This window comes from Lotus japonicus, chromosome 1 (genome assembly GCF_012489685.1).
Source record: "Lotus japonicus ecotype B-129 chromosome 1, LjGifu_v1.2".
Classification (NCBI taxonomy): Eukaryota; Viridiplantae; Streptophyta; class Magnoliopsida; order Fabales; family Fabaceae; genus Lotus; species Lotus japonicus.
Genome location: NC_080041.1, coordinates 108,818,374 through 108,830,049, shown reverse-complemented (window position 1 = coordinate 108,830,049; position 11,676 = coordinate 108,818,374). Strand labels below are relative to the sequence as shown.

Below are 11,676 nucleotides of genomic sequence, written 5' to 3'. Positions count from 1 at the left end.
CGTATCTCCGCGTTTATGTACTCCTCTAAATATTGTTAGTCACATAAAAGTAACATTAACATTCAAATATAACACTTTCTTTGACATACTTCAAATAACAGTTCCAGTATCACATAATATTGTCCCCTCAAATAACAGTTCCAGTATCAGATAATATTGTCCCTGACAAACACATGACTTATTCTAGCAACTGTTGAAAATTTCTTGTTTGGTACTAATCAGCGAAGAAACCTCTATACAAATAGAGAAGACCCATTATAGTAATGACACAGGAACATCATGATTTCATCTGACAAAAAATGCTATACGGAAAAAGATTTCAACCAGAACTCATGCATCGAACATGTTATAAAACCCAGCCTGAGCATATCTAACAAATTATTCCTCTCAATACATCTCAGCTCAGCGCTGGGTACATGAAAACTGCAATAAGCTGCCACATAAAGCCTTCATTACTCTTTAGTAACCCACCTATGACCTCTAACCTGGTAAGCCCCATAGCTTTGATCACTACTGCTCTCTCCTCCACTCTCTGCACTTGTATATCCAGATTTCCGACGGTGCTTCTTTGCCCTTGATATTCCACTATCGCTAATACTCCCATTTAAGAGGGGGTCATCGATCCCCCGAATCACCCTCCTCGCAGGTGATGATGAGGCAATGCAACTATCATCCTTGATTCTTCTTCTATCTTTGTCATGTTTTTTAATGTTTTGGGAGATCCTGTGTAGTTTTTCATTGAATCTAGTGATCCCTTTCTCTACAGGCTCCACTGCTTGATGGACTGTGAACTTCACATCTTTCACAATCTGAATTTTTCGAAAAAAAAAGTAGCCAATAAAGTATTGAGAGGATTTCAGATTAATATAAAATGCAAAGAAATATAACTAAAGATAATGATAATGCTGGACTGTTATTGTCCTAAAGGTTCCTAACAAGACAACTCCTTATTCATAGACATATTTAGAAAATAAATTGATAGAAGGATATGGAGCGAAAATTGTATGTAAATAAGCAAGAGATTTATTTTAGATAACTGCACCTCATTTTAATCTAAAACTGTTGTTGCAAGATTAAGTACAAAAGCCGAATATTGTGCTACAACTAATACTATATGTTAACTCTTGTAGCTAAAGCATTTGCTTCAAGAGTTTAAGTTTTGTGAGATAGGTCCTATGGAACTTGATTGTGATAGTCAATCAGCTTTGTATCTCTTCAAGCCCTATCTTTAATGAAAGGACTAAACATATTGATGTTGCATTGTAACTTAATCAAGAGAAAAGATACTCCGGCATCATCAAGACTTCATTTGTGAATTCCAAATATTTGCTAGCAAACATGTTAAATTGTTAAGTCCTTACAGGCTCCTAGGATAGCATCCATACTGACAAGTTGGGTGCATTTGATATATATGACCCAGCTTGAGAGGGAGTGTTGATTTTAGTCATAATTAGTATTTATTCTTTCCATTATTACAATTGATAGACCTTCACAGTTACCATAAATAGCCTAAGCCGATTGATTTGATCCCAAAGTTTCAGGGACCTAGATTCTGTTTCCTCCTATTATATATCTCTATGTAAATAATATAAGAAATATTCAGATCAAATTCAACTATCCAAAATATTAGCACATATCAGGAAACTTACATATCCACTACCACCAATAACAACATCACGGACACTCTCTCTAATTGTCATTCCACTTTTGGCATCGACATCAGTTGTAGGAAGACGCAGTTTTGTGGGTCTCTCACTGTCCCTAATCTCATCAGGGTCAAGAGGACAGTCAGCAGAGTAATCACCCAGAACTGAAATGCTTCCAGGATGACGGTCTCCCATTAGCTCATAAGGCTTTGCTGGGAACACATACAGGTGAACTATGGAAGCAATGCCCATCTGTGCTGGATGAATATGAAGTGCTGTTAAACTTTATTCTTCCTATAATATGAAGAAATCTTACAAATCTAACACATTACACATGTAGATAAGAAGGTATGAACATGTACTTGAGAGTCCAAAAAGGTTCAAGTACAAGTTTAAGAAAAAGTGTGTAAAAACCCAAGAGCCTTAGTGTTGACAAATCACAAATGCAAAATGCAACAGAGCACTAATAAATTATAAAAAATGAATCACTGAACTTTCTAGCATATATTCATCCAATTGCATTCGGTTACCTGATTATTACTAAGATCAATTAAATGACCTATCACTTGACATCAGTGTTAATAAGTTGGGGTCGACAACAAATATCTAATTCCTTGATAAACAACAGTATTGCATTAAAGCTGGGTGAGAGTGTAATAATTTAATATAAAGATATGTGTGGCATGAACCTATAGCTTAGTATGTTGTAACTTGTAAGACACAATAGATAGACAGGACTTTGAAAGTATCCAAAGTAATTTCCCATCAAGAAGCAAGCTTAACTCCAGTGAAGGACATCTACCTCGATGCAAATGATGAAATCTTGGACACTTGACTTAGACTGCAAGCCTTGTGCGATGGGACTTTTGAACAAACCAAATGTATATAGGAGAGCAATTGCCACACCTTGCCACCAAGTAAGGAACACAATAGATTTAAATGTCAAAAATTTGGCCAATGGCTTTATATGAGCCAATTCATCCTTTGTAACAGTATAGAATTGTACAAGGCAGTACAATGCCCACGACTGACTGAAATTCAGAACCACTGCAATATAAGGATACCTACAAATGTAGCAAATAGCTCATGCAGTCAGGTATAACTCGAGAACCTGTACCTTTGACTAAAAGAGCATAATGACACAAACTTTAATATGAAGATACCAAACATGAAATTTTAACTACTAAATCCAGAAAAATGATATAATCAATTCAACACCAATGTTTGTGTTAGGGCCCAATTGCAAGACAAAGTATGGGATTCTAATGTGGGGTTTACAAGGCCTAGGGTTCTCTAACTACTACAACTAGCTTTTGTGGTATGGTTCTCTCAAGGTTCTTATTAGTATGCAAGTAATTCACAACAACATCAGTAATAAGGTGCAGACATTATCAATAGCATCTCATATAGAGGAATCCTAAATCCATCTGCAACTATATCACCTTCCCTCATCCCATGGCTGATCCTGAGATCCCAATGCTTGTTGCACATGTACTGAATGGACTGTAAAATTTGGTGGTAAGGATGAGGCAAAGGGCCCCAATTTTGAATGAGCTAAGCAACAACAATTTTGAATGGCTAAATTACTACTCTTTACACTGGCATTTCAGGTACACCGGCTAAATGTCAGTGCCTTTGAACTTTAAACATGCAGCGTAGTCAATAAATATACTTGGAAAAGAAGGTTACCATAAAACATAACATATATGTGGCAATTGTGAGTTATAGTGAAGGTTAATGAGTTAATGCAAGGCATGGTTGACAACAAGATATCTTATAAGATAAGAAATCTAAAAATTCTTACCCACATCCCAATTTAAATTCTCCTTCACAGTAGACTCCAAAGGCCTCAAGGATGACAGCCATAATAGAAGTGAAAGATTTGATAATCATATATTGAACAATACCAAATTTGACAATTTGGTAGAAGCGACGGGTAAGTATCCAGGGTTTAAGGAAGTATTTGAGAGGGAAAGGATGGTTGACAGTTCCCTTGTAGTCATGAGAATGGTGATGTAGTAGAAGAGGAGTTTTGGAAGCAGAGCGACCTTGTCTTTCCATAAATTCAATGGTCCTTTCCTCACCACCTAGGCAAGCAACAAGGTATCTTCCAAAGCAATACATGGCAAAGGACTCATAGCAATCCCTGAGTATCCCGCAATCAACACTGATTGATGGATTGACGAGTGATACGAAAGATTCAATACTATAGCAGGGGACCATTAGGATAACTCCAATCAAAAACTTCTGCTCCTCGGGATTCTTGTATGCGGAAAGATGCTCAAAGAGAAGGTACATGGAGAGTGTGAGAGTCATGAGGAGAAAGACAGAAGCAACTATAGTTGCCCATACAGGAGGCGTGTGGAGTAATTGAATGATAATCATTGAGGCATGTAGGTAGTTAAGTTAAGTAGTATCACTAGAATACACCATAATTCCAAAATTCACCTGACCAGACCTGTGGAACAACATAACAGACGCTATTAATTAAATGGATGATCCACAATCAGAATTGGTTCAGATCAATTCGTGAATGAATCGAAAACAAAAGAATGAATGAATAGGGCAAGGAAGAAGAGAATACCTTACCTAACAAGTCCGTATGTATGTTATTTCCCTCTCTATCTATCTATCTATTTGTCAAACAACAATTCAGGTCGCAAACCATCTCATCGCTCTCCGCTCCCACCTGCCGGCTGTCCCTCTATCACTATAATAATAATAATAAAAATTAAAGCCTCTTCTCTTCTCTACTCTTTATTACTTTTTTTTATAGGGGAGTAATTAATGAACAAATACATATTTTTTTTCTTAATAACATTTTTGTCCCTTACTTATCACGATTTGACAGTTTCAGTCCCTCAAAATATTTATTAGCCATCAACGTCCCTTACGTTACGTTTACTGATGCAAATTTGGTTTTTCGATAACTTTTATCCATTATTTAACGATTTTTAATTAAAAAATAAGGCTTGAATAACAGTTTTATGGTTTCTAGTTTTTTTAATTAATGTTTTAATAAAAAAACCGTCAAATATTGGATAGAAGTTGACGGAAAATCAAAACTATAACAATTAGTAAACGTGGTGGACGATATAGGCTAATAAATTCTATTAAGGACCAGAACTGTCAAATCGTAATAAGTGATGAACTAAAATACTATTAAGTCTAAATACATTTTTGTTTTTGTTTTTTATGCTTGTTGATACTGTTTTGAGCAGAATGGATGAAATGGAGAAAAAGGCAGTGCTCCGGGAGTGGTTCGACCGAGTTGACTCGGAGAAAACTGGAAGCATAACAGCGCCCCAACTCAAGGTAAAGATTTGAATTTCAATTCTGCAATATTAATTTAATTAATTAATTAAAGTTTGTTTGTTATTGACAATCAATCAGACGGCCCTGGCCGTGGGCAACCTCGAGTTTCCGCTCTCAGTTGTTCAGCAGATGATCAGGATGTGCGACTTTGATAGGAATGGTACCATGAGCTTTCAAGGTATGCAATTGCAATGCATCTCATTTTATGTTTGCGTTACATCTTATCTCACTATCTAACCTTCCCATAAATTGCTTTTCCCAGAATTTGTTGCTCTCAACACCTTCCTTCTTAAGGTCAGTGCTTTCACTTGCGCTAAATAACTCTGGAATGAATCCACATGTCCCTAATATACTATTTAAATGGTTATGCAGGTTCAGCATGCATTTTCTGATCTAGAGAGGTAATTGTTTTTTATTTTCTTTTCTCATTAAGGTTATGCACTTTCATTTCATTTTTATAATTCTAAATAATTTCCTTTAAATATACCTATCTCTGGTGACTGGTTAGAGTAACTACATGATGATTAGTGAATGATCTATCACGAAAGGAATTAATACTTTCAAGGTTTATAAATCACGGGAGCCTCCGACGTTTGAATCCTAGTTTTCTTGTGGCCTAGTACTTCTCAGTGTTGTCAAATCGCGATCGCGGACCATCGCAGTAAGCAAAAAATCCGCTATTTCAGCCGCTATTTAGCAGCGAATAGCTGGAATAGCACGCTATAGTGGGCAATAGCGGCGTCGCGATTAGCCAAAAATCCGCTACGCTATAGCCACTATTTGGTAACACGGGTACTTCTGAAGCCTAAATACCTACTATTTGTAATTGAAAGTCTTCTCCACAATCAAGTCCTTTGTCTGCGGTGACTGGTGATGTCAAAACATGTTTGGTTTGGAAGTTTCACTCCCTCCTGGTCTAAGCTAGAATTGAACTCTGATTTGGATATAAAATCTGCTTTGTTGGTTTTTCCTTCGGGACAGATTACTTTTGAACGTTAACACTTGCTGGGTTTATTGATGCAGGGGTCGTGGTTTTCTTGTACCTGATGATGTATTTGAGGTATATTTAAAGAATTATTCCAGCAACATTCTAAATTATGCTGTGTGCTCACTGTTGCTAGCTTTGTCCATCCACTTGATCTTATAGTTTTTAAAACTACTCCTCCAGTACAAATAAACTGCTAAGTTCCTTTTTGTTCAATAATGATGTATTTTCTCCTATTACAGTGGTGTCCTTGCTATATTTGTTTTCTTCAGGATATAAGAATATTATTGATTAGAGTCTACATAACTATGCTTATTTCTGCATAAAACTCGTCTTGATGAATTCCTGAATATGTTTTCAGGCTTTGGTAAAAATTGGTTTCATGCTGGATTCTCCTGCTTTCTACTCTGTCTGTGAGGTATAACATCTTTGTAGTTTAGACTTTAGATGTCATGTGAACTAAATTTATGCTGGAGCAGTTGTGCATCACAATCAATGGTTGTAGTCAAAACTATGTCAAGATGGTTTACACTCCTTGTGCTTCCTCATGGATTAAACTGTAGTTGGTTATACTTCCATCAACATTGCAATTCAGATGACCATGCCAAAGTGTTTATCCTTTATTCTTTTCAGAGCTTTGATCAAAGTAAAAATGGGAGGCTTCGGCTGGACGACTTCATATCGCTCTGTATATTCTTACAATCAGCTCGGTATGTTCGCACTTTGTACAATTTCCAGGAAAGCTTTGTGGTTCTAACAGGGCCCCCATTTTTCCAACATAGCACTGAATTTTCATTGTATTTTTCTCAATGATGTTATATTAAGGATCTTTTGTTGTTTCTCTCAGGAATCTGTTTAATTCATTTGACGCAGCGAAACAAGGCCGAGTTACACTTGATCTGAATCAGTTTGTCTATTGCAGTGAGTACACATTGCGCTACCTTATATAATTATTCATGGTTAAGTGTGTGTTTGGAATTTGGATCATCGTTTGTCACAATTGATTTTGGTAAAATTGATTATTAGTAAAAGTTACTTGAAAATGAATACATGTTTGGATAGACTTACGAAAATGTGATCTTTGTTCGGTAATGTTGTGAAACGCAGTTGTAAAATCTCACAAGTAATTATGTTTAACACATAAACTACTCTCTCTAGCTTCTAGCGAGATTAATTTTAGGTCTGAAATCAATTTTCCACAATTACTCTCAAACATCAATATTTTCCTCTAGAATTGATTTTATTCATTTTACTCAACCAAAATTAAGTATTAGGTATTTAGGTTTCCCAACGGGAAACTAAACACACTGACCTATCAGGGGTCAAACACCAAACTCGCTACCAGTTCGGTGTTAGTCTTAAAATATTTACTCAAATGGGATTTTTCTTGCCATGTTGGTAGAAACAGATAACAATCTGTTTTTTCCCCCTAATCCGCAATTCCGCATGCAATGCATAAGATTGTGTCACATGGCAATTATGTAGGATATTCAGCTGCTCAAAATATTCAAATAATTATTCTGTTGTATGTACTTCAACTGGATTTTGCAATTTGGTGTTTTAGCCGTCCAGCACTTGACACTTTGTTTCAAGGAGCTCGGTTCAAATCTGAAGAGATGCATTTTGTTATTTTGTTGCTTCTATCAAAACAAAGTGGCCTGCCATTTAAAATGCAATAAAAAAGAGATGTCCATTCTCGGAATGATGCACTGTTAGGGCACGGACAAAAAAGAATAGCCGGTTCTTTGGGGTCAATAATTGGGGATTGGTTTTAATGTCATCCTAATTGGTTTTAATGCCATCCCTTTAAATGGTACTTTACTAAAATACCCTTAAAAATCAATATCATCCCTTACATTCCCTTCACCATTATCTCCACCATCCTCTTCCTTCCTTTCCTCATTAATCTTCACCATTATCAACACCATCCTCTTCATTTTCTTCTTTAATCTTCACCATTCTCACCACCATCCTCTTCATTTTCTTCTTTAATCTCCACCATTGTCACCACCATCCATCCTCTTCCTTTTCTTCATCAATCTTAACCTTCCCTCACCACCATCCTCCTCCCACCTTAAACCTACCTCACCCGTAATCATCTTCTTCATCTCACCCATCACCATTGGCTCTTGCAATGCAGCAAAACCAATTAAGATGACATTAAAACCAATTTCCTCAATAGTATTGACGTAGCGCCAACTATTCAGTTCATATTCTATCACTCAAAACATCGTACAGTGTGGTTTTAGGATTTTGTGGGGTAGAGCTAGAAACTATTGCTCTAGTAATCCAGTCCATTTGCCCATACTGTTAAGCTGCTCCTGCAGTACATGCTCAACCATTTTTGTCTCTTTAGCTGTTGTTCTTTTTTATTGTCATTTGGTTTGCTACTATGCTAATATTAACTCGTCATATTAATTTATATTTTTGACACTCTTCTCTTTTACTTTCTGTGCAGCTGCCAATTGTAGAATATGATTCAACTATGTGACGGCCTGTGAAGATGATCTACAAATACTGCACTTTGTAAAACACCTCAAACTCATAGTTTAGAGGTGATGATCAGCTAGGAGACTAATTTCCCTTTGTCTGTAAAATGCTATATAGCTTGTAGTTTTTGTCAGAAACAAGCAGTTTTCTTTCTCTAATCCTCATGCAATGCATGAGATGTATTCATGCAAACTTTGTGGCTGTGCTTAGTTATAAATGATTATGATAAAACATGAAAATCTTAAAGATACTTGAGTATCTCTCAAGTAAATTACTTGCAATATGAAAATAACATAGATTCCTGATAGAGAAAAGTACTCTATTCAATAAACTGCACATCCGCACAGACATATACAGACCAAAATTTGAAAAGAAAGAAAGATTAAAAAGGGTAAGGATGCTGCAACTTCTGTTGCTAGGTTTATACAAGCAAAAAAACCTCAAACACGTTCTGTGAAATGACATGCATTGATTCCTTAATTACCATCCAGTACGAAATGGGCTGGTTCTACTTTTGCAGCACAACCATACTTCAACGAACTGTACTTCCTATATACTCCAGTGAGTTTCCCTGATCCAGCTTTCTGATGGTAAGTAACCATCAGCCTTGAGCATTCTCTGACAGCATACAGAAAGATTCAAAGTTACTATTTATGTCATCATACTTTAGAAAATTTATGACATTGCTAAAACAACTCACAGAAGCTGCTCTTCTGAGTAACCAGTATACCACTCGCTGGTCTTAGTCCATTGCTTAAACTGGTATAGACTGCATTGAGCTGTGTATATGGCTGCAGCAGCTAGCAGAGATGGTGAAAACTTCAGCATTTTGCACTCCACCAAGCAAAGTTCGATCAAGAAGAAGGACAAGAGCTCCAGCTGATACATGTCCACATATCCCATACTTGTTTGGTTACATCACTTTTGATGTTTATGTAGCAAAACAGTGTTATTTTGAAGTTTATGTTTGCAAAACAGTGTTACATTACATACCTTTTTGTCAGAATAAGCTGCCTTAAGAAATCTTCTCATAAACACATACGGAGTAGGCACAGACAAGTTGAATTGCAAGGTGTTCACCATTAGCTTCTCCTATTGGCATATCCGCATATGTTAATAAGATACATTTCAAAAATTAAAAGGAGGGGGGGGGGGGGGGGGAGGAAGGATAAATAATGTACAAAATTTACTAACCATATTCAAAACTTCATTTCTTGTGTATGCCTTGTCTGTTATCAGAATAAAATCCTCAACTGTGGGGACTGATACCTCCTCATACTTGCAAGCTATTAGCATGGCGGTTACACCAACCAGCTGAAGCTTTTTTCTTATCACTGTCTGACATGCCAAGAACCTGTCTATGAGATTGACAGTGAGAAACAAGGTCTCCTCCAAAAGCTCAAATTTATAGTGAACCTGTAGGATGGGGTGGTCAAGTTTGAATTAATGTCTAAAGAAGCTCAACCTTAAAGGAATTCTATTTCAATAAACTTGCTCTATTCACATGGGACTGAAACATAAACCTTGTACCTCAATAAGCCAGTCCATAAGAATGGCCCTCATCTTCTCATTAATGTCAAACTGACTAGTCATGTAAGCTGGAGAGACGCAGCTAGATTTCTGCAAAAGCAATGATAGGTCACATCCACTATCTTCATACTTATCAGTAAGTTAATTAAGCTACCAAGTCAAACCATAGCCCAAAGGTGATTCCAGTCTAGCTGACAAAATACCCAAAGGGCCTGTCCTGTTACATGTTCTGATCTACAAATGGTTTTATAAATGGGGAAAGAAAGAAAGCAGGCTATGGCAGTCCAAAATCATCTACAAGAAGTTTAATTAATTGATTAACATTAAACTGATTAAAGAGTGGTTGTTCATCATGAGAACTGAGAAGCTAGACTCTCTAATATTGGCGCATGGTCTTAGTTTATGATACATCATCCTCTCTTAAAAAAAGCCTAGATTAGATGTTCCAGGTCTAGAAACTCACTGAAATTCAAGCTTACCTCAGTTTTCTTGTAAAAACAGTAGATATCATCTATGTACTCAACAACTGCAAGCGGATCATTCCTATCACAAGCGTCGATGTCCATAATAGGTTCCTCCACATCTTCCATTTCAATTTCCTCCTGCAAACATTAGGTGCAGATGCAGTAAAGCACAACACATTATGATATTCTGTCAAAAAAGTGTATCAAGATAAGTACAGACTAAAAACACTTACTATCATGTCAATTTCATCTAGCATCGCTTCAGTGTGCTTCACAAATACTGGAACTGCATCCTCGTACTCACCATTATCTATGATAGCAGAATCTAACTGGTTACTCGGGGTCGAGGCTAACAGGTTCTGGTTCCTGAAGCAGAGAAATCAAAAGACAAGGTAAATAAGGAGGATCAGAAGCTATAATAAATATATTGCAATTCTTGTCTGTTAAAAAAGAAAGGAGGAAAATGTAACCGTAATCTTAAATTGAAATATTTACCCAGAAAGAGACACTTTATTGGGAATACAAGGCTTGTCCTTGTCCATAATATTCTGATTGATGCTCCTGAGAGGAAGCCGGTGGCTGTGTGCCATCTCCATTCTCGGACCTTCAATGATGGAAAGATTAAAGAGGGTTATAAGGGGAAATCGAAGAAAAAATCAAGATCCATAGAATGAAGAGTAACTCAAATCAAGATGATATCATTGAGGAGTGAGGAAGAAGAAGAAGGTAGGTAGGTACCTTGATACGTGTGTATCTGAGTGACTGAAAGAAGGAAAATTCAAATATGATGATGAAAACTGGAAAGGGAGTTTGAGACGAAGATGTAAGGGTTGGCTTCGTGACGCTTCATATTTGAAATTAACGGCTACTAAATACTTGCCGTTGGATCCTCATCACAGAGGGTGCCGATTCTCATCGTTGAGATGGGCTTCACCCTTCGGGCCCACTTCGTATTCAAACTTCGAGCCCATTTCGCCTCAAATTAGCCCTAAATCACTAATTTAATTAACCTATTAGCCTATAAAAAAAAACTAGACTATTAAATCCCCAACATCTTCTAGAAATTAAAAAACAACCCTTTATCTTCATCTAGAAACCAAGAAAAACACTTTAACTCCAGTTTTAGGGGTGAATTTAGAGGGTAAGTTGTGAACATATAACAACCATGGATTGAAATTTAATGAAGTGGATTTTAAGTGTAACGCCCCGGGCCGACAAGAGCGGGGAGTGAAGTCCGATGTTATGA

General features: G+C 36.8%; 3 protein-coding genes across 5 annotated transcripts; 1 reads left to right on the top strand and 2 right to left on the bottom strand.

The window, feature by feature from the left end:
* Positions 1-55: 55 nt before the first annotated feature.
* On the bottom strand, positions 56-4,384 carry LOC130729045 (protein LAZ1). Of its 3 annotated transcripts, none has more exons than XM_057580664.1 (5): positions 4,231-4,384; positions 3,451-4,104; positions 2,449-2,710; positions 1,650-1,898; positions 56-809 (listed from the first exon to the last, which is right to left on the bottom strand). In XM_057580664.1, the coding sequence occupies exons 2-5, from the start codon at positions 4,029-4,031 to the stop codon at positions 453-455; spliced, it is 1,449 nt and encodes a 482-aa protein (XP_057436647.1). In that variant the 5' UTR covers positions 4,032-4,104; positions 4,231-4,384; the 3' UTR covers positions 56-452. The 3 variants fall into 3 exon arrangements, with proteins under 3 accessions (XP_057436647.1, XP_057436646.1, XP_057436648.1); XM_057580663.1 differs by having other exon boundaries at positions 4,236-4,384; XM_057580665.1 differs by lacking the exon at positions 56-809 and having other exon boundaries at positions 1,739-1,903; positions 4,236-4,384.
* A 438-nt stretch (positions 4,385-4,822) lies between these two features.
* Positions 4,823-8,686, top strand: LOC130729044 (uncharacterized). Its single transcript, XM_057580662.1, has 9 exons — positions 4,823-4,961; positions 5,040-5,139; positions 5,224-5,255; positions 5,334-5,362; positions 5,985-6,021; positions 6,308-6,364; positions 6,580-6,656; positions 6,794-6,867; positions 8,405-8,686. The coding sequence occupies exons 1-9, from the start codon at positions 4,842-4,844 to the stop codon at positions 8,422-8,424; spliced, it is 546 nt and encodes a 181-aa protein (XP_057436645.1). The 5' UTR covers positions 4,823-4,841; the 3' UTR covers positions 8,425-8,686.
* Positions 8,687-8,707: 21 nt separating this feature from the next.
* LOC130729043 (G2/mitotic-specific cyclin-2-like) lies at positions 8,708-11,292 on the bottom strand. Its single transcript, XM_057580661.1, has 9 exons — positions 11,169-11,292; positions 10,926-11,034; positions 10,664-10,796; positions 10,446-10,568; positions 9,967-10,056; positions 9,631-9,852; positions 9,430-9,528; positions 9,137-9,315; positions 8,708-9,054 (listed from the first exon to the last, which is right to left on the bottom strand). The coding sequence occupies exons 2-9, from the start codon at positions 11,024-11,026 to the stop codon at positions 8,913-8,915; spliced, it is 1,089 nt and encodes a 362-aa protein (XP_057436644.1). The 5' UTR covers positions 11,027-11,034; positions 11,169-11,292; the 3' UTR covers positions 8,708-8,912.
* Between the last annotated feature and the right edge of the window lie 384 nt (positions 11,293-11,676).